This window comes from Rhamphochromis longiceps, linkage group LG13 (genome assembly GCF_057381845.1).
Source record: "Rhamphochromis longiceps isolate RC_006_pf linkage group LG13, R_longiceps_female_GT1.1, whole genome shotgun sequence".
NCBI classification, from domain to species: domain Eukaryota; kingdom Metazoa; phylum Chordata; class Actinopteri; order Cichliformes; family Cichlidae; genus Rhamphochromis; species Rhamphochromis longiceps.
The window spans coordinates 17319181-17347174 of NC_140569.1; the positions used below are offsets into that span (position 1 = coordinate 17319181).

The 27994-nt window shown below is 41.4% G+C and overlaps 1 protein-coding gene across 3 annotated transcripts; it reads left to right on the forward strand.

Annotated features, from left to right (window-relative positions):
- The first annotated feature begins 615 nt into the window (after positions 1–615).
- LOC146655610 (semaphorin-4G-like) lies at positions 616–27573 on the forward strand. Of its 3 annotated transcripts, none has more exons than XR_014914327.1 (16): positions 616–898; positions 6219–6538; positions 11979–12127; positions 15032–15094; positions 15229–15327; positions 15533–15626; positions 15711–15824; positions 17121–17275; positions 18193–18368; positions 18973–19117; positions 19849–20071; positions 21301–21416; positions 21529–21683; positions 22008–22066; positions 22590–24922; positions 26701–27573. XR_014914327.1 is itself a non-coding variant. In XM_085428060.1 (15 exons), the coding sequence occupies exons 2-15, from the start codon at positions 6406–6408 to the stop codon at positions 23585–23587; spliced, it is 2679 nt and encodes an 892-aa protein (XP_085284186.1). In that variant the 5' UTR covers positions 616–898; positions 6219–6405; the 3' UTR covers positions 23588–27573. The 3 variants fall into 3 exon arrangements, 1 of the variants encoding a protein (XP_085284186.1); XR_014914326.1 differs by having other exon boundaries at positions 22590–24865; XM_085428060.1 differs by having other exon boundaries at positions 22590–27573.
- The last annotated feature ends 421 nt before the right edge of the window (positions 27574–27994 follow it).

A 27994-nucleotide genomic window follows, 5' to 3' on the forward strand; every position in this document is an offset into this window, starting at 1 on the left:
GTGTGTGTGTGTGTGTGTGTGTGTGTGTGTGTGTGTGTGTGTGAGAGAGAGAGAGAGAGAGAGTGCGTGTCTACATCTTAGAGATGAGCTACTGAAGAAACTATCTTTCGTACTTGTAAGCATGACAAAATCTACTCATAAAGTGAGATATAATCTCTATTTTCTCATACGATGTATTCAAAATAGAGATTAATAGATATTGTTGAATTGGTTTTCCCTCGGACTATTTTAAAAGCATTTAAGGGAGTTAACTGTATACTGATTAAATTTACAAACAGCATTAAATGCTAAATAAATAGCTTAACATAATCTTTTTCTCTTTGTCAGAAAATACCAAAAATACAAATATCTAACAAAATAACTTAAATTTTATATAAATTTTATTTACTGTGCACATCAATTAACACCAACACTTGTAAAAGTCCCAGATTCTTTTTTAAAAATCTGCTTATAAAAGTAAACTTGTAAAACTTGTCAGCTCAGCTCTGTGTAATTTTATCCATGTCCGCTAGGTGTCAGTGTGGAGCCACGGCACAACTTTAAATGAACTCTGTTGCTTTTTGTTGCCCACCTTTTTAACCTCCACTTTACCTCTGCACCGCAACTCCAAGTGGAGGTGTTTGATGGGATAGTGAAGAAGTATAACAGCAGTATAACCGGTGATAAAAAGCCAAAGATATCTCTTGATTCAACGTAAATAAAAAAATAAGTAAGCGTTGCGGGAGGGCGTGCCACCTGTGACGGCAGCTGAGTGGACGAGCTGCGAGTCTGCGCCTCTGTCAGTGCTGCGTGTCTTTCAGCGGGTGTTTGCGAGAGTGCACAGGCAGGAGTGTAAAGTCCACTTGGATTATCTGAAGCTCGAAGAAACATACATATCTTTTTCTGCGCACGAATACAGGTAAGACAGCCGACACACTACCCGATCTCTGCAGGGATACGAGATACCTACCAAATATATGATTTAGGCTCCCGTGATAATACCTTTATATCTCTTTAGTGTCAACGGCGGTGCTATAGTAAGAGTGTCTACAGCGTGATTCTCTTTAAACAAATTACTCCTTTCAGTTATTGTTATACAGATTTCCTACATTATATTTCCTGCATGTTTAAGAATACTTACCTGTCTATTTTTCTTCTTTCTTTTTCTCATTTACATTAAAAATAAATCATTTCGGTTCATTTCTGTGTTAAAATTGAGCCTTAATTGAGAGCATACTGTGTTATAACTTAAGGAGCTGGAAGAGGTTGATTGATCTGATAAAGGTGGCCATCTCCTGTCCAGCCATGGTGATCTAATCATCATTAGGCCTGCATTTAAATCTGTGTGGATCCGGTGGACCCGCTTATCTACCTGTCTATTTAAATAAAAAAAAAAAAAAAAAAAAATCATGACTTGAGAGGTAAGAGGAAGAAAACTGTTGGAAGACCTGTGCAAAGAAAGGTGTTGTTAGGTATTGTTATGCAGATAGTGTCCTCGATGGTCATTTCTTGTTTAACTCAAAGGATTGGTTAGCCGTTTTTTGTTTGTTTGTTTGTTTGTTCCTGCATTATTAAAATGTTGATTTTTAGTAATTTCTTACCATGTTTTCTGTAATGCCTTCAGAAGCGGCCTAACTCAATATGTTGCTGTTATTGAGGTTTAGCTCAGTCCAAAGGGACAAACTTGATAAAGCTGTGTGAAAACAGGAAGCCCAGAATGAAGTCACCACCCTTTATTAATGAAAATTAACAGATTAGCCTCCTGGTTCTTTCTGCATCAAGGATTTTGCGTGTTTTGTACAGAATTATGGTGTTTTTAAGTCTTGTTTTGCCTTTTTACTTGCATGCCTATATGCATCCTATTTTTTTAGGGTGTCTCCTCATCAAATTTAAGTGCTCAGCGATAGAAAAGGTTGCTGGCAGAAAGATTGTTGAAGCTTTCTGATGCAAATCTGGATATTTCCCCCCCTAAATACTAGATTAAAATTAATTGCAAGGCTGCTGCTGAGTTGAAAGATTCTGACAAATAGCACAAACAAGCTGCAGGATTATCAATGATGGCAAACAAAATCTTAATAATACAAAGCATTGCTTCTGTCAGAATGACTCCAGTGTGTTAAAGGTGGGTTTAAAGGGCTCATTGTACCCCGATTGTACAAAGTGTAAATACTACAGTCCTCTGAACAAATGGAGTTCAGTTCAGCTGGCGTCCTTTTGTCACTCTGTGAAACAAGACTGTTTTAAAGCAGTCTGACTGCCAGTTGAAGCAGAGCTCAGTGGCTTTGACTATAATCTTTTCACCACTCGCACACACATCCAACTCAACAACAGAGAGTTTGGAGTCCTTTGGGACCAGTGTTGTCTGTTGATGGAGCTGTCGCCACGGAGCTCCACTATTTTCTTTTCAAGCAGGTTTATGGACGCCTCAGTTGGCTGATAAAATCCATTTCCGTGAATGGATGTCATGGGACAGAAAGCCGGCAGCGAGATCAGGAGGAAGGCAGATTAGGAAGGTCGTGAGCGGTAGAGCCTCTGTGATTTCCCCTGGATTCGGCTCATTTCGTTTTCAGCATTTCATTCTCATTTCATTCTTTCAGCGTTTCCTCAAAGTTTTGATGGTGTGCTCTGTGGCCAATTAACAGCTGAAAGCTCCTGCATTCATGGGGTCTGAGGTACTCGGAGGAAATCAGGAATAATTGATTTTAGATGACAGAGAATTGGGAATGTGACAATTATGGGATTTTTCTCTGCACTGCTGAACTTTCTGACAGTATTTTACCTCCTTCCTGACTGCTTCCTCTCCTCTCTTTCATATTTTCTTTATCTTACTGTCACCTTACGGTTTCATTTCTGCGTGAACAAACCCCTGCTCCTCTGAAGATTATTAGACCACATCAGGACCGCTGTGGCTGACTGATTGAAAGGATTTGCACCATGACAGCCCATTTGAGGGATTTTGTGTGCATGAGTCAGATGAATGACTTATTACGATCCCCTCGGCGCACCTCCTTCACCACCTTTTAGAAGGAGCTCAGACAAAAGTGGAAGCCAAGTTGACGCACCTTCAGTGTTTGACAGTTCCCACGAGGGCTAGCACATGCTCAGAGGGGACGCAACAGAAATAATCAGCTCTTGCCAAAGTAAAATTGGCATTAAGGGAGCAAGATAGAGCTGTGAAACCCTATAAGAACTTTAAGGTTGGTGGAAGTGTCGTATATCTCAAATGGATTAACTCCAGGAAATAATAAAACATGGTTTATATTATTTATATAGATTTTCCCATTTATAGTTCTTTTCCACTGGCCATTCACTCAAGTTCAGCAGAAATACTTTGAAATCTGTTGCTTTTGAAGATTTAATCGATTTTTTTTTGTCAAAAGAATGAAGCATAAAGGACTTTGTTTCTTCTTTTCTATCACGTTGAGGGAGTTTAGGAGTTTTCACATTTAGGAATCTTTTTTTAATGCAGCCAACTTAAAAAAAAAAAAAGCAGTTTTCATCAATCAAATATAATCTAGCAATATTTGTAACAGTTTGTTTTATGTTTGAATGTTATGCACCATTGAATGCTCGTCATTATGAGTTTTAGTTGTGTAAGTCACATGGTTTTTAGTCATGAGTCTTGAGTTCATCATTGTGCAAGTCTGAGAGGCACTAAAACATCTTGGTTAGGTTAGGGAAAAATATGTTTGGTTTACTATATACTACATGCGCCTACGTGCACTTTTTCATATGATTGCCAGAAATCTCCTATAGCAACAGGGTTCCTTTATATTTATCACCAATTACAGTGAATGATAACACATCTGCTGGACTATCATAGAGCTTCCAGAAGGGCTCCCACTGGATGTTCATATCTATGGAAGTGATTACAGTGCCATTCAATGGAATGACAACAATCAAAATGAGTGGTCTGACAAAGTACTGCATTTAGAATGATTAAAGAAACAAGCGTGAGCAATATATCCCCCACATATGAGAACATATTCCAGAACATTTTTCATGTTTATTTATTGCTGCACCTTCTACATGCTGGTCAAACTTGTGGCTACAAAACCTTTTGGCAGCTTTCCCAACACAGATTGTGTTTCAGAAACAATCCTGACTCAGAAGTGCATTAAACAAGTGCCGAGTTGTGTATTATCTGTTTCCCCATTATTTAAAGTGTCTGTGCTTTTGTTAACTTTCTACTGTGTTATTATAGACAATTACTTTTCTTTATTTGTATGTGTGTTATATGACTGTAATGTATGTTGTGTATGGTGTGTATATATAAGTTCACTCAGGCCCTATTTAGTAAAAAAAAAAAAAAAAAGAGAGTATTTTCAGTTATACTCATTTATATTTGGTGGTATTGCTTTTTTCTGGGAATGCCTTGGCAAGATTATTCTATAGAATCACAGGACTCTGTGCAGGACAAGTTCAATTCTGACACTGACCAAAGGCTGCAAAACAAGCCCAAATCATCATCACACCACCACCGTGCTTGACAGCTGAGGTGTTTATGCTGCTATGCCGTGTTTGGACATTGTTCCAGACGTCTTGTGGTTTGCTCAGATGCAACTTTGCAAACCTAAGTCATGCTGCTATGTTCATTTTAGAAAGAAGAGGCCTTCTTCTGGTAGCCCTTCCCAACAAGTCATACTTGTTCAGTCTGTTTATAATTGGACTGTCTTAACCTTAAAATGCTAAATGAGGCGGGCAGAGTCTCACACGTTGCTCTTGGGGTTTAGGTTTTTTCCCCTGAGTTCTGATCTAGGGGGGAATTTGCTGAGAAGTCTGCATCCACCTGAATGCTTTAGACCAGCAAACTGCCAAAATTTCTGTTTTTGTGATCACACTTGCTAATGTTAAAAAGGTCAAGTGCATTTGATTTGCAGCACCTGGCTGCTACTTGCCCCCTTAATAACTATGAAAGCAGTCATTTTTCACAGGATGGCATAAGGACCTGTGCAAACTTTGTTTTTCACATGACTACATGAAAATGGGGGAGCTGGGGTGGAGGTGGGTTGCAAAGCAGCTTGTAGAGACAGAGTTTAAGCCTAATTACACAAAGTCTAATTACCTGTCTGTGTGCGTGTAGGTGTACCTACTGTTAGCCTTGCATTTCGTGTAGTTTCTCTTTTGTCCGCACCTGCATGCTGCTGTGTTCATCTCTAATGTTATGCAACACCGAAGCCAGCTGTTGTCATGGTGTCAGCCTTGAGGGACTGCTGGTACTTTCTGTGAGAGCACACACACGGTTTCTCGTGCTAATGGCTTCACCTTTCTGCCCGTTTCTTGCCGCAGCCTTGTATGTGTGTGTAAATAGATTTGTGTTGTGCATGCCTATGCTCATAATGTAAGGAACAAGCAGGCTCCCTGGAGAGTCACCTGTTTGCAGCACTGGAGGCAGGTTTTGGTTGAAAAGAAAGCGCTAAAGAGTGTGACTGTTTACATTTGGAATCAGGAAAGCAGTTCAAAAGGTTTTATTCGTGTGATTCTTTTTTAATGAGAAGCGGAGAAAGGGTATAAGTGAAAGAATGGCATTACCATGAAATTGGATAATGCTAGTAATGAGTGTCTGTCAGTGTTTTCTCAGTGCCTGTGTGTGCACTGGCGCTTGGTATAGACACACACATATACACCACCTCCTTCTCCTCTGCTCACCGTCACTCCTTTCCCCCTCTGTAAGAGGGTCTGGCGGAACAACATTGGCATTCATATCACAACACACACATACATATCTTTGAAATGATCATATTTCACAATCTTTCCACTCATGCATTTGACTCCTGTCAGGTATGTCTGCTCTTTTGAACTGGCTTCACACCTCATCGATCTGGATTGCTTCACGTCGCAAGTGTTTGCTCGTTATATCGGCACGTAGCTCTTGTTTGACAGTCGTTGTTTGGTTAATGATATTTTCAGCCCTATGTTTGTATCCAACAGCTGCTGCTCTCACACATCGCACTCTTTGCAACATGTAAAGCCAGACCGGTCTCGCAGGGCAGCATTGATCTGCGAAAGCCTCCAATATTTTACTGAGCAAATCCACTTTGTATCTCTTTCATATCTCTGTCGTCATCCTTGTGAAATCCTTCCACATCAGCTCATCTAATGTGTTTGAACTCTGCTGTTTAACTTTACCGGCTTTTCTTCTTTCTCAACTTCTCTGACTTTTTAAAGGTGTCACATTTTTAATCACAGACCACTGACGCTGTTCGTTTTGTGTTTCCTTTCTTTCTCTTTTTTTTCAGGTTCCTTCAGCGTGGCGAACAAGAGGCTGCCTGTTTTCGTCCGAGTGCGTCGGTGTGCTGTTTTGTGCGTGTGTATTTGTGTGCAGGGGTGTATGTGAGTCACAGGGTGAATATGCCAGTGTGAATGCCTGTATATACATATACATCCTGAACGGAGAGTGTTTGTCCTGTGAGGTGCTCGGTGGAGATGCAGCGAGGTGTGTCCTCTGTGGTGCAGCTGCTGCTGTTGCTGGGCTGCTTGTGTGCCGTGGCAACCGGCTACCTGTTCAGGACACCCCTGGACCTGGATGTGACTCCACGTGTCACTGTGCTAAACAGCGGTAAGGACAGACACGAACACGTGTTGCACCTTGCTTTAAAATCATCAGTACCGAAGTTTATTCCAACATTCATTAGTGAACTGTTAGAAGCTGTTTTTTTAAACAAATTCAATAATCATGCAGAGTACAGGTTGGAAAATTGAACTTTTGAACTTTGTAACGTGTGGCGCCTGTTTCAACCAGCTGCTGAGACTTGGACAGCCTTCAGGAGAATTCTGGGATGTCGTAATTGACCAGCCCTGTTCAGGTCTAAATGGGGTTGAGGGCAGGGCTCTGACTTTGCCATTATAACACATGACTTTTCTGTGTTTTAAAGCATTCTGTTGTTGTTGTACTTACAGATTTTGGGTCATCTCCTTGTAGCATCACCTCAGGCCTAAGAAATCGCTTGATTTAGTTTTGAATTCGTTGTCCCATAAATTATAGCAAAGCGTCCAGCTTCTGAAATGGCAAGGGAACCCCAAACTGTGACATAGTGATGAGGTATTGGTTCTGGTGTGCAGTGCATTTCTTTTTTCCTGGTTTATGTGCAACTTTTTTTTTTCTCATCATTATCTCAGAAATATTGCGAAGCAACATTTATCCCGGTTGTCTTTTGAAATCTTTAAGCGTTTTTTTTTTTTTTTTTTAAGCGTTCCTGCACAGCGTTATTGACACATAAACAAAGAAAGTAGCAAGTAAAGATTTCTGCCCTTTTTTTTTGTTTTGTTTTTACCTCTTTCAGAAATGTACATTGTGTTCTTGGTGTAATCTTTGCAAGACGCCCACTCCCAGGGAGTGTAGCAACACTCCTGGAGTTTCTTCATTTATAGACAGTTTGTGTTATTGTGGACCAGTTTTTAGAAATGAAGAAGTAAGCTTTTAAGAAACTGCTAATCTCTCTAATGCTCCTTTAACTGTCCTGTAAAAAATGTTGTTTAAAGCTACCAGTTTTTCTTAATAAGTGCAGATTTAGTCAGAAATCAAACTTTGTGTGCCCTTATTAATAGGAAAAGTGTTTTCAACAACCCAGCATAGGCTGGATATATAAAATATCCAGTCTTAATAGTAAAGGTGTTTAAGGGCTTTAACTATCTGGTTGAAAAAAAGTTTGATCAGAATCAAAATGCTTTATTAATCCCTAAGGAAGATGTGTTTACAGTTGCTCTAAGACAATAAGAACAGTAACAGACTGAACTAAATTAAATAATACAATCTATTACAAAGTTTAAGAAAAAGGGTGTAACTACTGCTCTGTGTATGATAGAGGAGTCATGCAGGCAGGAATTCAGATTCAGATTCACCCCCAGCTTATCACTTATCTAATCTCCAAAAATGGCTCGAATGCTCATCTCAAGGCTTTGACTAGGAATTCCTAAACCAATGGGTGATATTTATGGAAGCCTGTTTCCGCCACTACAAAAAAAAAAAAGGATCCATAACTCAAAATTTCAAGTTATTTTCTCGAAATTTCGAGTTACTTTCTCTAAATTTCGGCATATTAACTCGAAATTTCGATTTCTTAACTCAAAATTTTGAGAAAAGTAACTCAAAATTTCGAGTAAGCGCTGCCAATCAGTAATCTACGTGAATGATGTCATTTCCTTGTTACCCGGAAGCTGAAGTCCTCAGCTACAAATGCTACAGCTAAGCTACTGGTATTACATCCAGTCGTGAATGCACAGATTGCTGAGTGTTTTCAGCGTGGCTTCACAAATGATGAAATCCCTGTGTTTTTAGCTGAATCACATGGCGTTACTATCAGCAAACGTACTCGCGAAAGCGCCAATTTGTTGGGATCCGTTTTTGAGTGCGCGTTCCTCTGCGCCAAATGCTTCCGGGTAACAAGAAAGCGACTTCATTCACGTAGATTTTTGATTGGCAGAGCTAACTCGAAATTTAGAGAACATAACTCGAAATTTCGATTTATGGATACTAGGTTTTTTTGTTTTTATTTAGTGGCAGAAACGAGCTTCCATAGATATTGCCTTGGCACAGGGGTTCACTTTTGTTATTCATCCTGAACTGATCACCCGTTGTAAAGATGTGAAAATGTACCACTGACTGAGATGTAAATCAGACCACATTTTAATGACTAATTGCTGCAGAAATCCTTCGATTTCCAAGCATTGCACAAACGTTTGAACTGTAGATAAATAGCTGAAGATGACTCATAACTCCGTATTTATTTCGCTCTTCACGTGCAGTCATCAGTCATCTTTTTTTATTAGAAAGCTGCTGATTGTTTTCTAAAAGTAGACTTTTACAAAAAAACTCCTCACTTGTCCCTTTTTCTTTCTCTGCCCCTTTCTCCATCTAGTTTTCTTTCTTCTCTTTCATAGCATTTTATCCCTCATTATCTCCCGAAGCAATGCTTTTCTGTTTCTCTCCACTCGCTCCTCTATACCTCAATGTGTGCACACAGAGTTTAATATACCCTCACTTTCCTCTAACACCTGCTTCTTCTGTTAACCATGAGGATTTATTTTATCCGGCTGTGATTATTATTTACTTACCTCATGAGTGATGGCATGTAGCCTGAGGTGCTGCAGAGACAGAAGCAGATGAGTGTACGGTGTACGTTGGGCTCCCTGCGGAGCATCCAGGGCGCCCGACACCGCCATAGGTAGTTGAGAAGCACCGTAACCATGACAACTGTTGTGGTATTGCACAAGTCGACGGTATAGAGCATTTTTTCCTTTAGTTCACGTATGGCAAAGCGTGCAGTGCCGTCTGATCCCGGACTTTATTTGTCGACGCACAGATGTGTGCAAGAAATTTTCTCACGTTTCCACTTTGAATGGCGCCCACATTTCCTTCTGCTAGAAATACTCATAAAGCAGTATCACTCTTCTTCTTTTTCTAAACAGTTGTACTTCACAAAGCACGTCACCTGCTTACACTCATCCCATGCCCATCTTTTTACAATTCTTGATACGTTTATATCTCACTTTCATCATCAGTTTAATCATCGGTTTGAGCTCACTCAAGCCCACAGGTCCTCCCACACAGCTCACCCCCTCACACTTCTATCCTCTTCCCCCACCTCTCCTCATCGCTCTGCCTTTACACTTAAGCTCTTTTGCCTGATTTTTCTTCATTAGTTTGTACTTTTTCTGGTTCACTGCCCTCTTTTTCCATTTCTTTATATTGCCTCCACCTCTTTTTTTTTTTTTTTTCCTTCGGCGTCCCTTCTACTGATGGGAAGCCTTCGATATGCAAACTTACCTCTAATCCTTTTAATCGCTGTGTTCCCTGGCAACCTAAAGTCAAAGCTACAGAAACCAAAAGGGGCAAGAGAAGTTACACATACATCTACAGTGACTCCCAGTCTCTCATGCTTGGGCTTAAACGTTCCCTTTTTTCTCTTAAGCAAGGTTAAATCATTCAGGTGTGTTTAAAGATAATTAATTTGATGTCTTTCGGCACTCAGACAGTTTGGAGCAGCTGAAAGATTAAAAGCTGGCACCACAGTGAAGGGCCATGGTGCAGAAAACACTAATAAATTGGCAGTACATGTAAATGCACTTTTATTACACCCACTGAGTTAACCTGTTGGGTATTTCGGGAATTTGCCTCCTCTTAGACGCTCGTATTTAGGAATGTTGCACACATTTTATTTGCCTTCTCTCAGCCATAAACACGCCTGAGACTCTGTGTAAGTTTGTATGCAATTCCGTTGCCACGTCACAGTCCAGCGCCTTGATGTTCATAGAGTATGCTGGCGTCCCTGAACACAACGTGCTGTACAATCAGCTGAGATCCCTCCAAGTGTTTGCTGAGTGAATAACAGTATCTGAGTTCGCACCTTTTCTTTCCCTGTAGACTAACTCAAATGTGCCTGTTCTCACCCGATCTTGTAAGCCGAGGCTAACCTGTGACTCGGGATGTTATTTCATTGTAATAAATCCCAGATAAACCCTCCCTCTGCTGCTCTGTTTCCAGTTACCTGGCACGCCTGTCGCACAAGCTTACACACACAGTTCATTGTGTGCCCTAATGCCTGGATTACACGCTTGAAACGTAGGCACTGTCTCTGCAATAACTCATTGTATTTAGTCACAATGAGGTACTAGTATCACATAGGAAAGGTTGTTACTCTGAAAAGACCGTACGGATGATAACCTTTCTCCTCCTGCTGAGAATAGGAGAGAAAAGCAGGCGCCTGATCACCAGCTTGGGATGGCATCTGACTTTTGCTGCTGCTGAAGTGAGCAGAGTGGATTGTGTTTCGCAGCAGCTGATAGGAATCTTAATGACGGCTTACTTTGAGCTAACCATGCAATCTTCAGGGGAAAGTGAATTGGCTGAGGATCCAGGAAGTCTGGCAATTTAAAATTTGTCTCTCGTAGTCAATAGCAGTCATAAAAAGCAGCTCACTTCTACATTTATATGGCTTAATTATTGTGCTGATTGTAAAACCTGCACAGGCACGTCAGATATCTTAATTAGATGTTAAATAAAAAAGGTGCATCACAATGGTAGTCATGTACTTGGGCTCTTTGTTTCCAAGAAGTGTAGGCATGTGCAAGGGTACTCACAGTGGTGTTAGACTACTGATCAACTGCACCATGCAGCAGCGTGAGCAAAACGTCTCCTCGTCAAGATCTAACTAACTGGTGAACTGTTCCTTTAAATACTTCAGAAAGTGAGGTCCCATTTATAAACAAACAAACAAATAAATTAAAAGAATACCTCAAGTATTTCATGAACAAGTCTGTGTGGTAGTTTATGAAAACTGTGACCATGTGTAATCATAATTTGTCTAACATTCATGCTTTAAAATTGATCAGAAAACATCAACGACTGAAAAACAGACAAGAAAAATCTGTTTTGCTTTAGGAAAGACTAATTTTCAACTTCATGCTAATTTTCAACCCCCGTGGCTCAGGGGGTTGGGAAGCGTATCTGTAACCGGAAGGTCGCCGGTTCGATCCCCGGGCTCTCTGTCCTGGTCGTTGTGTCCTTGGGCAAGACACTTTACCCTACCGCCTACTGGTGTTGGCCAGAGGGGCCGATGGCGCGATATGGCAGCCTCGCTTCTGTCAGTCTGCCCCAGGGCAGCTGTGGCTACAACCGTAGCTTGCCTCCACCAGTGTGTGAATGTGAGAGTGAATGAATAGTGGCATTGTAAAGCGCTTTGGGTGCCTTGAAAAGTGCTATATAAATCCAATCCATTATTATTAATATGTAGGCATACATACACGGTTATGGTTGATATCACCCAGAAAAAAAGGTGGTTAAACCTACCAGTCCTCCAATGGATGGCAAATCCATTCCAAACCCATATTCTTTGTGCCAAACTGCTGTTCATATAATAAAGAGTATGTTTGACCAATTAATGTCTCTAAAGAGTTTTTAAGGTCATTAGGAGCCGTTATACATTTAGAAAAAAAAAAGTAGTGTTAAGGAGTTACAGAAGGCCACAATCATTAACGTCCTCTCTCCTCTACTCTCCTAGGTCTCCGAGGCTGCAGGCATTTCCAGTCGTCTGCAGTCAACTACAGCACCATGTTGCTGGAGGCTGACAGTGAGCGTCTGTACGTCGGGGCCCGTGGGGCCGTATTCGCTCTCAATGCCTCTGACATCTCAGCCAGCTCTGCTCTCACTGTGAGTTTGTTTGTTTGTTTTCCATCTTGCTGCATGTTGTGTGCCTCAGCTGCCACATCCTTACCTCTGCCACAGCCTCATTTGCATTCAACATCGCAGGAACCTTTTGAGGCAACAATATTTCAGTCTGAGGCAAAAACATTCCTCTGTCACTAGTTTTGGTTCTGTATGTGTGTGTCTGTGTGTGTGTACTTGTATTATTTTTAACACAATAACTCACAGGACTATCTTGCTGCATAAATTAATACATTAAATAGAAAACGGTGAAGAATCAGCTGCTGGATCATCTCACTTTAAATAGATCCAGAATTTATGGCGATACCACTAGTGTATGTTGACACAGAAATAGTTTCCTAATTCATGCAGTAATTAGCATAACTTATAGATCATTTCTGCGCTGCTTTTTACACTCACAGACTTTAAAACTGTTCCAAATGCAAAATTGTGAATATCAATCTCAACTCTGGGATCTTTCGTTAGACATAAATTGCTATTACAGCCCGAACAAATGGTCTTTTTTGGACAAAGAAGCAAATTCAGATGCTAATTAATATCATGGGCTAATATAACTGTAGGGTTGGTGACTGTAAGACATTTTCCTTTTATTATCAACATCAAATTTGTAATTTTCGTTCTGCTAACCCCATTTTTTTGCACCATTAACGACTGAAGTTAATTCATCTGTGAAAAAATATATCTACAGCTTTGTTAAATGGCTATTCAGAATTTTACATGCTCAGCTATGGAGCACCCCGTTGCTTTGCTGCTTTCACAAAATAATGCAATTTTGTTCATATGTTAAGCAGTCTTGAAATATTTAAAAGCAGTAGGAAGCACATACGCTTTCACACAGGTACGGCGGCTGTTGTTCATAAAGAAGGCATCAAATTTTCATCATAGTCTGTTTTGTATTTCTGACAGGGAAGCTGCAGCGAGCGTATCTCCTGCCCTCTGTGAAATTTCGAACATAACTCCGAGACCTGTATTCAATCAAATATTCTTAGCATTACCCCACCAGGACCACTAGAGTTAAAATCAGCACTCTTAAATATTGCCTTCAGTTTGTGTCGACTTTCAGCACTGTGTGCTCTAGAATAAGGTAATTAGTGTTGACTGTCTTCAGTAAGAACTGAAAACCCTGCTCCATATGTCTTTTGCGCATCTAAAAAGGAGTTTACTGTTAATCATTTCATTAAATGTAAAACCTCATTCATCACTGTTGGACATTTGCAGGGTTGGTTAGCGGAGCACGAATATGCGAATATGCACAGGCAGTAGTAATTGCCCGTGGCTAGACACTACTTGGACTTCCTTCATAGGAACTCATCTACATTACAACTTTGGAATTGCTCTTTCCACACAAAGAGGTGACTGACTGGTACGCTATGGAAAAAAATTGAAAAAAGTCAAAATATCAAGGCAACATGATTTAATAGATTTTTCTGCACTGGTGTTGACTTTACTTTGAAAGTGTTCAGGAAACTTGACTCGTCCTCTTCAGCTACTTGTTACTAATACTCCTGTGAGGTCAACAGTAAAATTCAAGCTTCAGCGCCGTGTGTTATACCTTCACAAAACACATAAATTCTTGTTGAGTAAACAGACTCAACATGAAACCTTTTCCGTGTAATTTTCGACTCCTATTTGGACCATATTTATCTAGCAGGGGTTGTGACACCCTGCATAAACCTGTCTTTATGTTTAGTCCCAGTTGTGAAAGGTGGGAATTTTGCTTCTGAGGCGAATTCGGGAAGTTTTATGCCAACCTCTACACCAGTGCAAAACATAATGTTTCAGCTGACTTTCAGCAGTGTCCTCTTCAGTTTATTTATTCATTTCTTACATATTTATAGAAAATTATAGCAACATAAATGTCTTTGGAAGGTTCATTTATTTTGACAGTGTAAGAGTTAGCATGCTTGTTAACATGTGAAAGGTTCCCTCTTTGCAGCTAAGAAGAAACACAAACTAAGCCTTGTGTGTGGGAGTCATAAAATAGTGTGCTCTCACTGCAGGTATCAAACCTGGATAAATGGGAAGGTTGCGTTGGGAAGGGTGTCTGCTGTAAAAAATGAGCCAATCCCTAAAATTTATTGTTAACTTCAGAGGTATAGTGTAATTAGCTGAACAAGAAAATCCATATTTTACAGTGTACAGGGTACTAAATACCCTGGCTTAAATGACTCACCTTTACTGCTGTTTTATAAACCTTGTTTGAGGTGTTATATTGTCTGTGATCTATGCTATTGTGTGTTGTTTTTGATGTATAAAATTGATGAATGTTGTGGCCTTTATGCGGCCCTGGTGGAATATTCCACTATCACCTCAGATGGAATTTTGCCATTGGTGTGAAACCACAAGTGGAAAGTTCCTACTGGTGGAACACCAGTGAAAAAGACTCCTCGATGAGGGCTTGTATGTTGTTTCAAAAGTTTTTTTCTTCAAGTTAAACACAACCATGTTATGAGAAAAAAGGCACTTGAAATTTCATTCAAGCAAAAGTGTGCTTTGGAGTTCTTTGATGTTTTAGCTGCCATGCTACTTTGTTTTCTAGCTTGTGACAACCTGGCATTAAACTGGTTTGCTAATTATCCTAATACAGCAAAAGTTTGTGCTGTAAGGAGTGGCTGCAGTCATGTGCGTGCCACTCCTCTGTCTTGCTGTAAGAATTTACTTTCATTGTTAAAAAACAAACAAACTCGCAGCTGTCTAAGTACACAACAAATTCAGATGATGATGATAACATTCTTAACGCATGCACTGACGAAGCAAAAGTAACGTTATCAGAGTTTATCTGCTGTCATGTCTGTGGCACAGTCCAAAGGGGTTTATGTAGGTTTGTGATATAAAGCCATCTGTTTTTGGGGATCTCTGTCTTACTGTATGTTATCTGGTGTGTTATAGATTGACTGGGAGGCCTCCCCAGAGCAAAAACATCAGTGCCGGCTCAAGGGAAAAGACAATAAGGTAGGCATTTACAGCACTCGTTCTTCCACCCTCAGCCCTTTATTGTTTTGTTTTTTTTTTGGATATGGGTCTATTTTATGTGTTGATATTAGCTCGCTCTTTGCAATATGTTTTTTTCCATCTTCTTCTTTCAGACCGAGTGTTTTAATCACATCCGCCTTCTCCAGAGGTTCAACTCAACTCATCTCTACACGTGTGGTACTAATGCCTACAGACCCCTCTGTGCATACATAGTATGTACATATATGCATTTTTTTTACAGCAGTGAAAATACAGCATATTTAGAAATTGCATTTTTTGCTTTATAGCCGTGACCTTTACTAAAAAAGAAAGCGTGTGCTTTCTTTTATTTTCCAGTGTTTTGTTTGTAAGTTTTCTGTGATTAAAAGATACCTTTGTGCATGGAGTTTCCATATTCAAATCTTTGTTCCTATACAGGACGTGGAGAGATTTGTGATTTCATCTCAGCCTGAAGAAGGCAGAGACAAATGCCCCTATGGCCCCACAACAGGTTACACTGCCCTCATTATAGGTAAGGCAGTTAAAATAAACCAGTCTCTTCTTGAGTTCCAATAAACAGCTGTATAAGCTGGTAAACTGTTTTTTTTTCTTCCAGACCAGCAGATATACACAGCTTCCCAGTATGAGTTTAGGAGCTTTCCAGATATCCGCCGAAACTCTCCGTCTCCCACGCTGAAGACAGAAGATGCTCCCACACGCTGGCTGAATGGTGAGTTCATTGCAGGATAAAAGCTCCTTTAGTGCGTTTGGGTGGCAGGATGGTGCAAGTGGACAGGGGTCTGAGCAAACAGCCAGCTAACGTCATGTTAAACCTCCACGTGACCTTCTCTGCTGGAATATCCTTGGTGACTCACATACTCCTTCGGCTTCAGTGGATTGGTTATGTAATGGTTAACGTTACGACTGCTACTGATTGAGGTTTGTAGTCCAAGTTTGTAAATCGAACACTTTGGTTCGGGCTCAAATATCTCAGCAATCATCATGAAGTTAGCCTTCATGTCCCTGTCAGGATTAATCATTATGATAATTTATTAAAATTCTTATTAAAATACTTTGTGACAGATGCTCAACATTGCAGTGGTCTTGGACAAGATACCGTACTCCAGTTTATCCCTGATTTGTCTATCAGATTATGCATGTATGATAGTTAAAGTAGAAAAGCACTATATAAGTACTAGTTGGCATTGTGTGCCTGTTAGCATTTAACTTGACACTACATTAGCCGCACAGAGTAATTAGCAAGACTTTAAGGTTTTAAGCTGATCTCACATGCACTGCAGCCCGGAACTTTTCTAGATATTTCCTTGCACAGAGCTGCCTGCTTCAATACAAATGCCACACTCAATTAATCTGACATTAAAAGGTATTTTAACCTGCCAGCTTCCTAGTAGAAAGTCCATGTGCTGTTCACTTGCTGTAATTGTGCCCATGTGAGAAGGTAGGGCAGGTATGTTGTGTGGGTGTTGTTGGTCCCGGCCCCTGCATGCCCTACCTAACTAGTTTTCAGTAGTGATAGCAGAGTTCATACAGTCTCCTTGTTGTGTGCTGCATATCTATGAGAACAATGTTGGTTCAATATCCTGACTTGATTATTCTGACATTGTTTGGAGTTCATAGGTGAAAACTGCCAGGACCAAGATAATCCCAGATGCAGGTCAGAGACCAGGACAGGATTACAGCTGTTACATAGTGTCTTATCGATCAGGGCAGATGTAAGGCAGTGTCTTATGGTGCTTATTCCTTTCAATAATCAATGGGAATCAATGGGTAGTTATAACCTGGTTGGACACACAGGGGAAGTGGGGAGCCGAAGCCAAGGGATCCATAGCAACAGGTTGTTTAGGGTGGCCTCCAGAAGAAGTAATCACCAAGAGACTAGAGTAGCAGAGCCTACAACATGGCGTCGTGGTGGAGTTGAGAACAGAGTTGTGTTCAGTGTTGTGTAATGTTCAAAAGACTTTTGTCACATTTACAATAAGTGCATCTCCTTTTTCCCCCGTTGCAGAGGCAGACTTTGTGGGTTCGGTTCTCGTGAGGGAGAGTGTGGGCAGCAGTACTGGCGATGACGACAAGATCTATTTCTTCTTCACTGAAATAAGCCAGCAACAGACACCAACCTACAGCCACAGCCGGGTGGCACGAGTTGCTCGGGTTTGTAAGGTGAGTGCAGATTGAAAGAGATGCGTGAGATATTTTTCATGTGGGAGTGAAAGATTGCGTCAGGCCAACTTGAGTGAAGGTTTAGCTTATGATAGAAGAGAGGGCTGTAATAGATGAGGGGCTGGATAAAGAATACATTTGGAACAAGGCCTCAGTGTAATTAGAAGAGCAGACTGTGTAGCTGATGAATTGGTTAGAGAGGCAGTGTAAGTCATAGTGAGACGGGTGGATGGCTACAGGTAAGACTATTTAGCATCGTCTGCTGCCTGTATCGATAAAGTTTTAGATTTCCTGCTGCCTGGTAAAGTATCAAGAATGACATGAGCCAGCTGTACTGTTCTAACCTTGTTTTCTCCTTTGGCGCCTTAAAATTGAGTCAGCTCGCAAGTTCTCTCCTTGAAAGCAGGGCAAAGTATTCATCCTAATAGCAGTGCCTTGTGGCTACATGTGTGACGCTAGCAATTTGCCCCAGGCTGAATACATTTTAAGGTTAAAATCAAAAAGCCAAATGGTGCCATTTTTTGGATTTTCCAAAAGACCCGCAGCCTCGAGTGAAGCTTTTTATATAATGAATGGGTGTTGAGATGTCTCTGTGTACGCGTGGCTGTCACATCCAATTAGAAGCTCACTCCACTGTGAGTGCTTTCAACCTGCTGAGGATAAACACACACGCATACACACAAATCTGTAAATTAGTCTTACCTATGGGAAGCTACAACCTTATTGAATATATCGTTATTGCTTTCCCTTACCATCTGTTGTGCTCATCAGGAGCTTCATATCCTTTCGTGTGCCACCTTGAGTGGTGTTCAGTCTATTTTTCTTTTATCTCACATCAACCCCCCCCCCCCCCCTCCCCCGTTCTCCCTCCTCCACCCTCTTGTTTTTTTCCTTCCTCCTCACCTGTCATCCTACAGGAAGACCGCGGAGGCCATTTAACTCTCCAGAAACGGTGGACGTCCTTCCTCAAGACTCGGTTGACTTGTTCTCTTCCCGAGTATGATTTCCACTTCAACATGCTGCGCAGCGTGTTCGCTCTGCCTGGCCAAACGCCGCAGGACATGCTTTTCTACGGCATCTTTGGCCCTGAGTGGTGAGTGCGAATTTGTATGTTGCCAAGATGGCTGATCGACAGGGTCTTTGAGGATGCAAATGCAAATGAGTGAGATGGAGATGAAAGGCAGCAATCGATGCGCTGAGACAATCAAAGACGACGTGAAGGGACAGGATGAAAGACAGAAGGAATTTCTTTATCCAGGCGGTGTGAAAAGAAGCTGATTGCAGAAGTTTAACAGCAGTTTAAGGGAAGAGTTGTACTCAAGATTTAACAAGTGACACTAAATCTATTTGTAATACTGCACATGGTTGGGATACTGCTCCTCACCGGCTCTCCTTTCTCTTACCTCAGGTCCGACTACACTTCTCTAAAACCACTTACTTCTCTCCTCCTTCTCTTTTATTCGTCCCAGACAGATATAACTTTTAATCAGCTTCATACCATCTCTTTCAGCGTTCGTCTCCCCCTCCCTCCCTGCCCCACGCTTTCATCCCATTTATCTTTTCCTATCATTTCATCGAGGTGACTCACTGATCTACTGTACTTCTACTGCTGTCACTATGGAAACCCTGGGTTTACTGCTGTTATTGTTCGCGGCTCGCGCTCTGGTCTTTCTCATTGTGTGAGTTGATGTCTTTAGGAAAAACGTGAAGGCGTCTGCAGTGTGTCGGTTCACTCTGTCTGAAGTCCAAGAAGCCTTTCAAGGACCTTACATGGAGAACCAGGACTCTGGTTCTAAGTGGAAGGAATACACTGGAAAGATCCCTGACCCGCGACCTGGAACGGTAAATGCACACACTGGCCAATGAATCCCTTAAACATACTATGCAGCACACAAATAACGTCTCCCTAAGAGAGAGCAGATGAAACCGATGCAAAGCGAAGATTCATAAAGAGAGGACAGGAATAGATGAAGGGAAAATAATTGAGAAAATGAGTGGCGGCCTCAAGGATGAAGCTCGCAGCTTGGGTGACAATGGCTTAGTGCAGCAGCCAGGGCCGTGTCATCGTTAGCAGGAGCAGACATCATCCACTGCAGTGTCACTTCAACACTTTGTGGGACTTAATTTTAACTTTGCTATTAAATGGAAAGGAGAAACGGTCAAGCGTTTTAACTTGGGAGCGTGAAAGCCTCTTAGAAGAGTTGGCTGAAATGATTTGAAAGGAACAAAGAGAGGAGGAAAGTCGTTCCCTTAGTCAGGTACAGAGGAAGCTGATTCACCCGCATGTCAGCACAAGCCAGCTGCTGAACCCATGCAGGCTCATTGTAGTCAAAGTAAAAAAGTCAAATTTTCCCCAGACACAGTGTTTCACATTCTCACATTTTCGTCTTGATCCCGATTTTCCCACTAAACCATCGCTAAGCTCTCTGACACCCTCTCTGCCTTCCAGTGTTGGCCTCTGTTACAAATAAGTCAAAAATACCGCTGTTCCCTACAGCCCACATCATGCCTTCCTACTTGCTCATCATCTCTTCTCTTGTTGTGCTCTTTGTCTGTCTCTTATTTTCCTGCAGTGTATAACTGATGCTCTGAGGGCCAGGAACATGAACTTCTCCACTTCCCTGCCTGATGATGTTCTGAATTTTGTCAGGAGGCATCCTCTGATGTCCAAGCAGGTCGAGCCTAAGGACCGACGCCCCCTTTTGTTTAGGAGGACCACAGACTACACACACATGGGTGTGCACACGGCCCAGGGATTAGATGGAAAAACTTACCATGTATTGTACATGGGCACAGGTGTGTATAAATTCAGATCAGGTATTAACTTTGCAGCCAGTTAATAATTGTTTTTTCTGAATTGTTGTTGTTTCTAAATGTGTGATAACTTAAGCTTAGCTTGGTGTAAAAACTGAAAACACAAAGTTTGCCTTGTTCCAGAGGTGATGAGGTCCTTGTGGCTTACAGGGAGGTTCAAGACCCTTGCTGTCACTGGAACCAGTCCACCTACATATAATTTTAGACTTCCTGTAGTTCTTGTTCAACCAGCTTTTCATTTGTTTCACAAGAAACAAGCAAAAATAACAAGTCATCCTGTCAGTGGCTTTTCAAGCACTGAGCAAGCAGCTCATATGGGAAATATAAGCAACATTTGAGTGGAAGGAAAAAAAAAAGCACTTAGATCTGTACTCAGCGGCTTTAAGGTTGAGCAGTGATTCTTGAACACAGTCTTGTGTCATCCTGGTCCACTGCCAACTTGATGTTGCAATTCTACTTGCATGTAACTACATTGTTTCAGTTTGCGAAACATTCTGACGTGGTCAAAAGTCCTTCTCCTGCCTCTCCCTAGCACAATGCTAGCACACTACAGCAAATTAATTTTATCTGTTCATTTTTATTTTTTTTTTAGCCTTTTAGACATTAAAAACCGTATTACAGCACATAATTTTTATGCTGATGTTAATGCCAGAAGATGTTTTGAATGCTGATGCTCTTGATTCAGCAGAGCACTGACAACTGTCACCAGCTGTGCATGGCCACACTGAGCGAACCAGCTCTGTAGCTTTACATGGTCTTCCATTTCTTCGCTGAGTTGCTTTGGTTTCTAAATTACTCCACTTTGTAATAACTACTTATAGCTGATCATGGAATATCTAGGGGTAAATACATTTCACACACTGATTGTAAAGACAGACTGCATGGCTAGCTGCTTAATTTTTAATACCTGCAGCAATGGGACTCAAAACACTTGAATTCAAAGATTAAGAGCCTGTGTGACCAAATATTTTTGTCCAAAATGATTTTATTTACCCGTAGTCTAGCACTTATTAATGTATGTAAAAGGAAAGAACAATCTTCAGTGTTTGCAATACCAAATGGTGAAATACATATTAATCAATGGATAAATAATAATTCAACCTATAACCCAGTGTCTGATAGGCATGCACGTTTCATTCAGCTTGTATTACAGTGTGTTTTGTGTTATGTATAGTGCTTTATTTCTAATGATTCCCCTTTGTGTCACCCAGATGAAGGCTGGTTACACAAAGCTGTAGACATCAAAGGTCAGCTGCACATTATTGAGGAGCTTCAGCTGTTTGAAGAGCCACAGCCTGTTAACAATCTACTGATATCTGACAAACAGGTAGTGACCGATGCACAGACAGCCACATTTATTAGATCCAATTTCTGCTTTAAACAAAGTCATCTGTGTCCTATGTGTCCTATACAATATATGACTCTTGTTTCTCCCTCAGTGGAGTGTGTACGTGGGCTCTCCATCAGGCGTGGTTCAGCTGCCACTCTCTAGCTGTGGTAGATACACTTCCTGCTATGATTGCATCTTTGCCAGGGACCCGCACTGTGCCTGGAACGGAGCAGAGTGTGTGGACGTCATGATGCAAGCAGACAGGTCAGTTTGAAAGGTTGTGTGTGTGGTTAGATCAGGTGATTAAAGTGCCCTTTTGTACGTTTGATTTGAGTAAAGTTAAAGTATCAGCGTGCCCTGTCACACTGTCACGCTGTTGTGTAATTCAGTGCTGGCAGACAGCAGATGGTTGTGATTGTAAACATAGCATAGCCTGTGTACTTTAGGTGTCCTGATTATTCAGGAAAGATACGCTTCCTCTCTAGAAAGCAGATATCGAAGCAATAAATAGCTGACATTCTTATGTTAAGGTGCCTGTTTATTCCTTGTACTGATGTACCTATTGTTATGATTTATCTCTCTTCACAGATCCACATTAATCCAGGATATCCAGCATGGCACCAAGGGATGTGAGAACACGCAAGGCGGTACGCAGAAATCTCATCTGCTCCTCAGTGCTGCTGTTCCAAAAAAAAACGAAAAAAAAAACGTAACGCTTAAAAGGGAGATTAAAAATAGAGAACGCATGGAAGGACTCGAAAGATGCATAGTTGTCATCAGATGGCATGAAGGCCTCTTTGAAAGTTGATTATGCGCACTGTGTTGGCAAAATCCTCTCCTCCCTTCTTTAATCACATTTTTGCCATCTCTGGAGAGAAATCTGTTTGATATTCAAGGCAGGCGAAGTCCTTCTCTCACTCCTCAATTTCAATCTGATAAAGTGTAGCTTCTTCTACCCCCCTCACTCCCTCGCTCTGTGCAAGGTAATGTGAGGGCAGGAATTAAAAGATTTGTAATTGGAGTTCATGCCTCAATAACTTTGGATGGCCTTTGATAAATGCAGTAGATGTAAAACAATGAACATATATATAAAACGTGTCTGTGGCTGATTTGTGGGTTTTCTTATGAAATCTGTGTTTCAGCACATGTGGGCTTGCTTGTGTTTTTCAGATGTTGTTCATCGGAACCGCTCGGTGCGGGTCGGTGATGACGTGCTGCTGCAGTGCGAGCTCAGCTCCAATCTGGCGACGCCCCTCTGGATGCTGGACGGCAGACAGGTGCAGGGGTACGACCTCAACTCTGGTTTTAGAACCGGCACAGATGGCCTGCTGATCATCAATGCCCGGCAGGACCAAAGTGGCTTGTACACCTGCTACGGCGTTGAAAACAGTGTAAAGGTTGCAATAGTTACCTACAATGTCACCATCCAGTTGGACCTGCACCCTCTACCGCCTGTTGATCCAACTCATAGCTCTACCACCGTCAGAGGCCCCAGTGAGCATCCCCAGACAGAGAGGGGCAAGCCACCACTGCTGAGCCCTCTTCTCCCACACTCAGATCTGCTTTCCCCCAGGAACATGAAGGCCATCTACCTCTCCCTCATCACTATCCTCGGAGGCCTGTGCGTGGTTCTCACAGTGGTTCTTATCTATGTGGGCTTCTGTTTGCGAGTAGGCCAAAGAGGAAAGTACTCAATACGGGCTGCGGCTGCGGCCCACCAGAGTGGTAAGAAGCACCACAGGAACAGGAAACAGCACAGAAACTCCACCACCATGGAGCTGAAGACCATCTCGAGTCACTGTAATGGCAACGGCATTTGTAACGGAGGTTCAAATATGCATAACGGCAACATCCAGGACGGAGGCTTACTACAGATTGTCCCTGGCGAGGGTCACACTTCACCCAGTAATGAACCTCCTCCCCCAGCACCGCCTCTCCCCCCCACACCTCAACTTACCTCGCCGGGGTGTGACTTTTCCAACGGGCTGTCGGCAACACTGCCTAGTGTCCTGAGGAGGATACATGGGAACAGCTATGTGCTCCTGAGACAGAGCGACTCTGAAAATATGTCACCACCTGGTTATTCCTTTGCTGAGGAGCTCAACAAGATCTTAGAGAAGAGGAAACACACTCAGCTGCTGCCCAGGCCGGATGAGAGCTCTGTGTAGACAGATGTAGCTTCCCCTATAATGGGCGTACTGCTAAGTGTTCTTAGCTGGTGCCTGTCACGTGACTCATTATTGTTGTGGTCTAAAGCAGTGAAAGGGTCAGAAATGAGACATTCCTATTTTTGAACTGCTTGTCAAACTGAATTCCCCAATTTCCCAATGCGCGACAAATGAGAAGATAAATTCCAGTGAAGGGGCCGAGCATGAAACAACAAAAAAGAGCAATCTACCTCACCTCAAAACTGCCCATAAGAACAAGTGCAGTCAGTCCCCAGTCTGATCTGAGTGTCATGTCTGAGCCCTCTGATCCACAGAGCACAAAGCGGGATGCACAGGCTCCACCAACAAGTCAAATTGAGCCACACTGGAATATGAATACATGTGAAGAGTCGATTCAGACCGGAGGGCAGCTAGCCAGAGTTCGTTTGAGCACAGATGGCCTATGCATTTTTAAAAACATGAAGGGAGAGAGGGGAGGGAACGTGGTGCGCAATGTTTTTGCTTTTAACTAATTGCAATAACCAACACAATATTTTACAGTAATATAGGACTGGATGGCACATAACATTTACACCAGCCATCAATTGGTGAACTAATCATTATTTAATATTAACCCTGCTTAACTAAGTATTTCTTTATTTACTGATTTATATAATTACTAAACACGTAATGCACCACTTTTAGTAGATAATTATCATATTAATCATTTATATGTATTGTTTAAATTGCAGAAAAATTTATTTGTGTTAATTTGTTGATAATCCAGGTGATGCTGTTAATGCATCATAAATGGTTAAAACATGAAGCAGTGTGTTAGCCTTTAATACTCCAGTTTAATTAATATCTACTAATTCCTTCAAGTAGCCATTAGAGTCCACATTACATGCAAAATTCATGAGGGATTAAACTTATTAAACCCTTAGATGAAAATGTATTAAATAGTGATTATTTCACCAAGTACTGATGGACATCCCAAGATAATATGTGACAGTATTATAATTATTTTAGTGCACTTTAAATGCCAGTAATTTTAAAGTCATTGTTATTAACTCTGCAACCAGCCAGCCAGAGGAAGTTTTTTTTTCTTTCCCCCCCTTGTCAGTGTGATGAGTTGCAACTGTGCAGACCTCAGCTGTGTCTGCTGGACCTTCTCTGACACAGTGGGTCAGGAGAAAAACACTGACTGAGCCTGAATCCACCGCTGAGTGACACCCTGCATGAGACCGTCACACAGAATGACAGACTGCGGGAAACAGAGTTCGCCAAGAGCGTTCCAAGGTTAATCGTCTTTATATTGCACTGATACATCTTCTACACAGGCTGTTAGCCAAACAGGTACTTAAGGCTATGGACCAGAGAGATAAACACCCCTCATTCTTTATATTTTGTTTTCAAGGAGCCAGACTTTGTTGTAATTGTTTATAAGTGGTTTTTGAGGAATAGTTATGAAGGTCTTCAAAGTTTTTCTTTGGGCATTGGCTGCTTTTTTCACTCTTTCAGTCCAGTCCTTATACATTTTCAAAGGAATGCTTTTATGTTTCGTTCGTCCCTTGAATTTGGTGTCTCTTTATCATTTATAGGTCACTGTTGTCTACACATAACAGATAACTTAGTAAAAACACATTTGTCTCCATTTCTTTACTTGAATCTATGAAAAATGCCAAAACACACAGCTGACAGGTGTAAATAGTAATTTTACACCAGCAAGGTAATTCCCAAAGAGCTATTAGCCAAAAGCTTGGTGTGCAATGTGTGCCAGGAAGGGGCACAGTGAGGCTGAGGTATACCAAAGTACGCAAGATCTGGACTGGAAATCAGTACCAACAGATTTAAAATCTTTAGTTCAGATCATTGTCAATATGTATAGAGGAGGTCAGAACAGAGGCAGTGTCTACAGCCATCTGTAAAACACCGTGGAGTGGAGGCTATGTCATGGCTTGGGGTTGCATTTCAACCCTGGTGTTGGCAAGTTATGAAGGCAGAAAAGTGCCATCAGATTTTGACCCAAAATCCAACAAAAAGGTTTGAATTTTTTTCCAAAGACCTGGAAAACTATTCTTGAAGACAACTTAAGAAAATTACAGGAAAGTTTGGCTAGGATAGTTCAGGCTTGTCTGAGAATCATGGTGGTAACACCAAATATTGACCTTCAAGCTCACTCATTGTGCAAACTCTGTTTTTGCCCTATATACTTCATTTTCATGGATTTTTGAATGTTTCAATAAACCGCTGCACCCATTTCCCTAGCAAAGTTTAAAGAAATGAGGTCTGGCTCAGGACTTTTGCACAGTAGTGGACACGCAGTTTCTACCCACCTGTATGCTCTAACAGCGTATCAATTAGATCAGCTTGGTTATTAATAATTTGTGCAGGAATGTAAACTCACAGATTTCCGATTGAAAACATATGCTGTAAACTCATTCACAGCTGCATTGTCTTATCTCGAACAAATTACACTCTGACAGAATAATTCATTTATGGGAATAACCCAGCCATGCAGGAAATTAAAACAAATTTCTCTTGCATCAATGATTAATGTTTAGGCTGATTTGGCCATTATGTTGCTCAGTCTCACTCTTAGTCCTTTTTATTTTCCTAATCCATCTTCTCTTGCTGCATCTTCAGCTCCCATGCCTGAGCACAGTATTAATTAAACAGTCTACTTATGACGAGGATGGAGAAACTGAGTGAGAAGTCTCCCTGGACATTTACATTATGTAACACTCTCAGGTTTCTAATTATTTTTCTCATACCCGCGGGCATGGGGTGTGGTTTTCCATTTAATTGCTGTACGTCAAGAGTAGAAAAGCAAAAATAACTCGAGTGTAAACAACATCATGATAAACACGAGTGACGAACATGTAAAGTCGTACGTGGGATTGAACCTAACACGGCTGTGATGTCAGGACGCCAGCGTAGCTGTGGCTTGAGCTCGGCTTTCCAGTCAGCTTAGCTTGAACACTTCACACATTAAAAGCCTTCATTAAAACCATTTGACCTCGATTCAAAGCACAACACCAGGTGAACACAACTACAGGGGTTTGATGTGATTTGCAGTTTTATTCGCTGCAGTGGAAACGCTGAATGTTTTTTGCCTTCTCTCTCGTTTGTAGGTGTGATGAGCGCAGGTCAGTTTGAAGCCCACTTAATTTCATTCCCGAGGATACCATCTCTCAACCAGTGTCAGATGGCAAAACTGGCTGCAAAGATATTCTTTAATGAGCACTGAAATCAAATTTTCTGTCGTTAGTGGACAGTGGCGCCTGAAGCGAGGCTGGATAAGGGCTACAGCATAAGAGTCTCTGCCCCAGCAGCAACAACTGGAAAGGAAATTGTTGGCTCCCGTGTCTTACCGAGCAGCATTTCTTCTTCAGAAAGCAGCTGCGTGTGTGTTTATGTGTGCGCAGAGTGCCCTTCCCTCCGTTTCATGTAATAACCTTTTTTCCCCTCACTTGCTGCATGAATTGTTTCAACACTGTTTCTCTTTAAGTAAAGGACAAAGAAAACTCATTTTACTATTAATCGAAAGTGCCAAGTTTGTTGTTTTGTGCGCCTATTTTATCCCTCAAAGAAGCTGCATATTTATTTTGTAATTTTGTACATTGTATGTTTTGGAATTTACTGTCGATGTTTTGTGTCAAAGTGCCACTTGTTAAACAAAAGCCTAACAAAAAGGAGGATCACACTTTGCCTGTGTTGCACAAAATGTAATAAATAGAAGCACGGTAGACAAACAAAAAGCATGCAGAAGCCGTACCAGCACCACAGAAGTGAGTATTTATAACCTACTAAGGGAAATGAAAATACACCAAATTATATATAAACCTCACAATATTCCTAATGTCTTAATGAGGGATTGTTAAGCTTTTTTTGTCACTGTAATTGTTTTGTTCTCTGTTTGCATGCTTGTGCACACAGCAAATCCAATTCTTTTATTAAGCTAACACAAAGAATTAAAAGGGAAGTGGGTTCCTTCACATTTCAGTCATGATGAATTTGAATAAAACTTTCTACTTCAAAGACTTCTTCATTTTTGATTTTGCAGATACAAAGGTAGATGAAAGAAATCCTATCCTTGTCAAAGCTTTTTTTTATATGTAAGAGGAGAGAGAGAGAGCGAACTATGTAAGCCTGCAAATATTGCCAGTGAAGCATCTGCTTTGTAACTGGAAGCAGGCCTGAGTTCCTGCAGCAAGCGCAGACTGGTACGGAAAATTTTGCTGTGAGGTTGATGCCCGAGGACTGGTTCGGAGCCAGCAGGAGAGTGCCGTTGATCAAAACCAACTGCATAATGTCCGTCCTGTGTCCTGCAAAGGCATTAAAAGACAACGTCCAATGTTGGAGCTTGTATTGACGAGCTGCAGGCCTTACATTCATGATGCACCTTTTGAATTTACTCAATCGGAA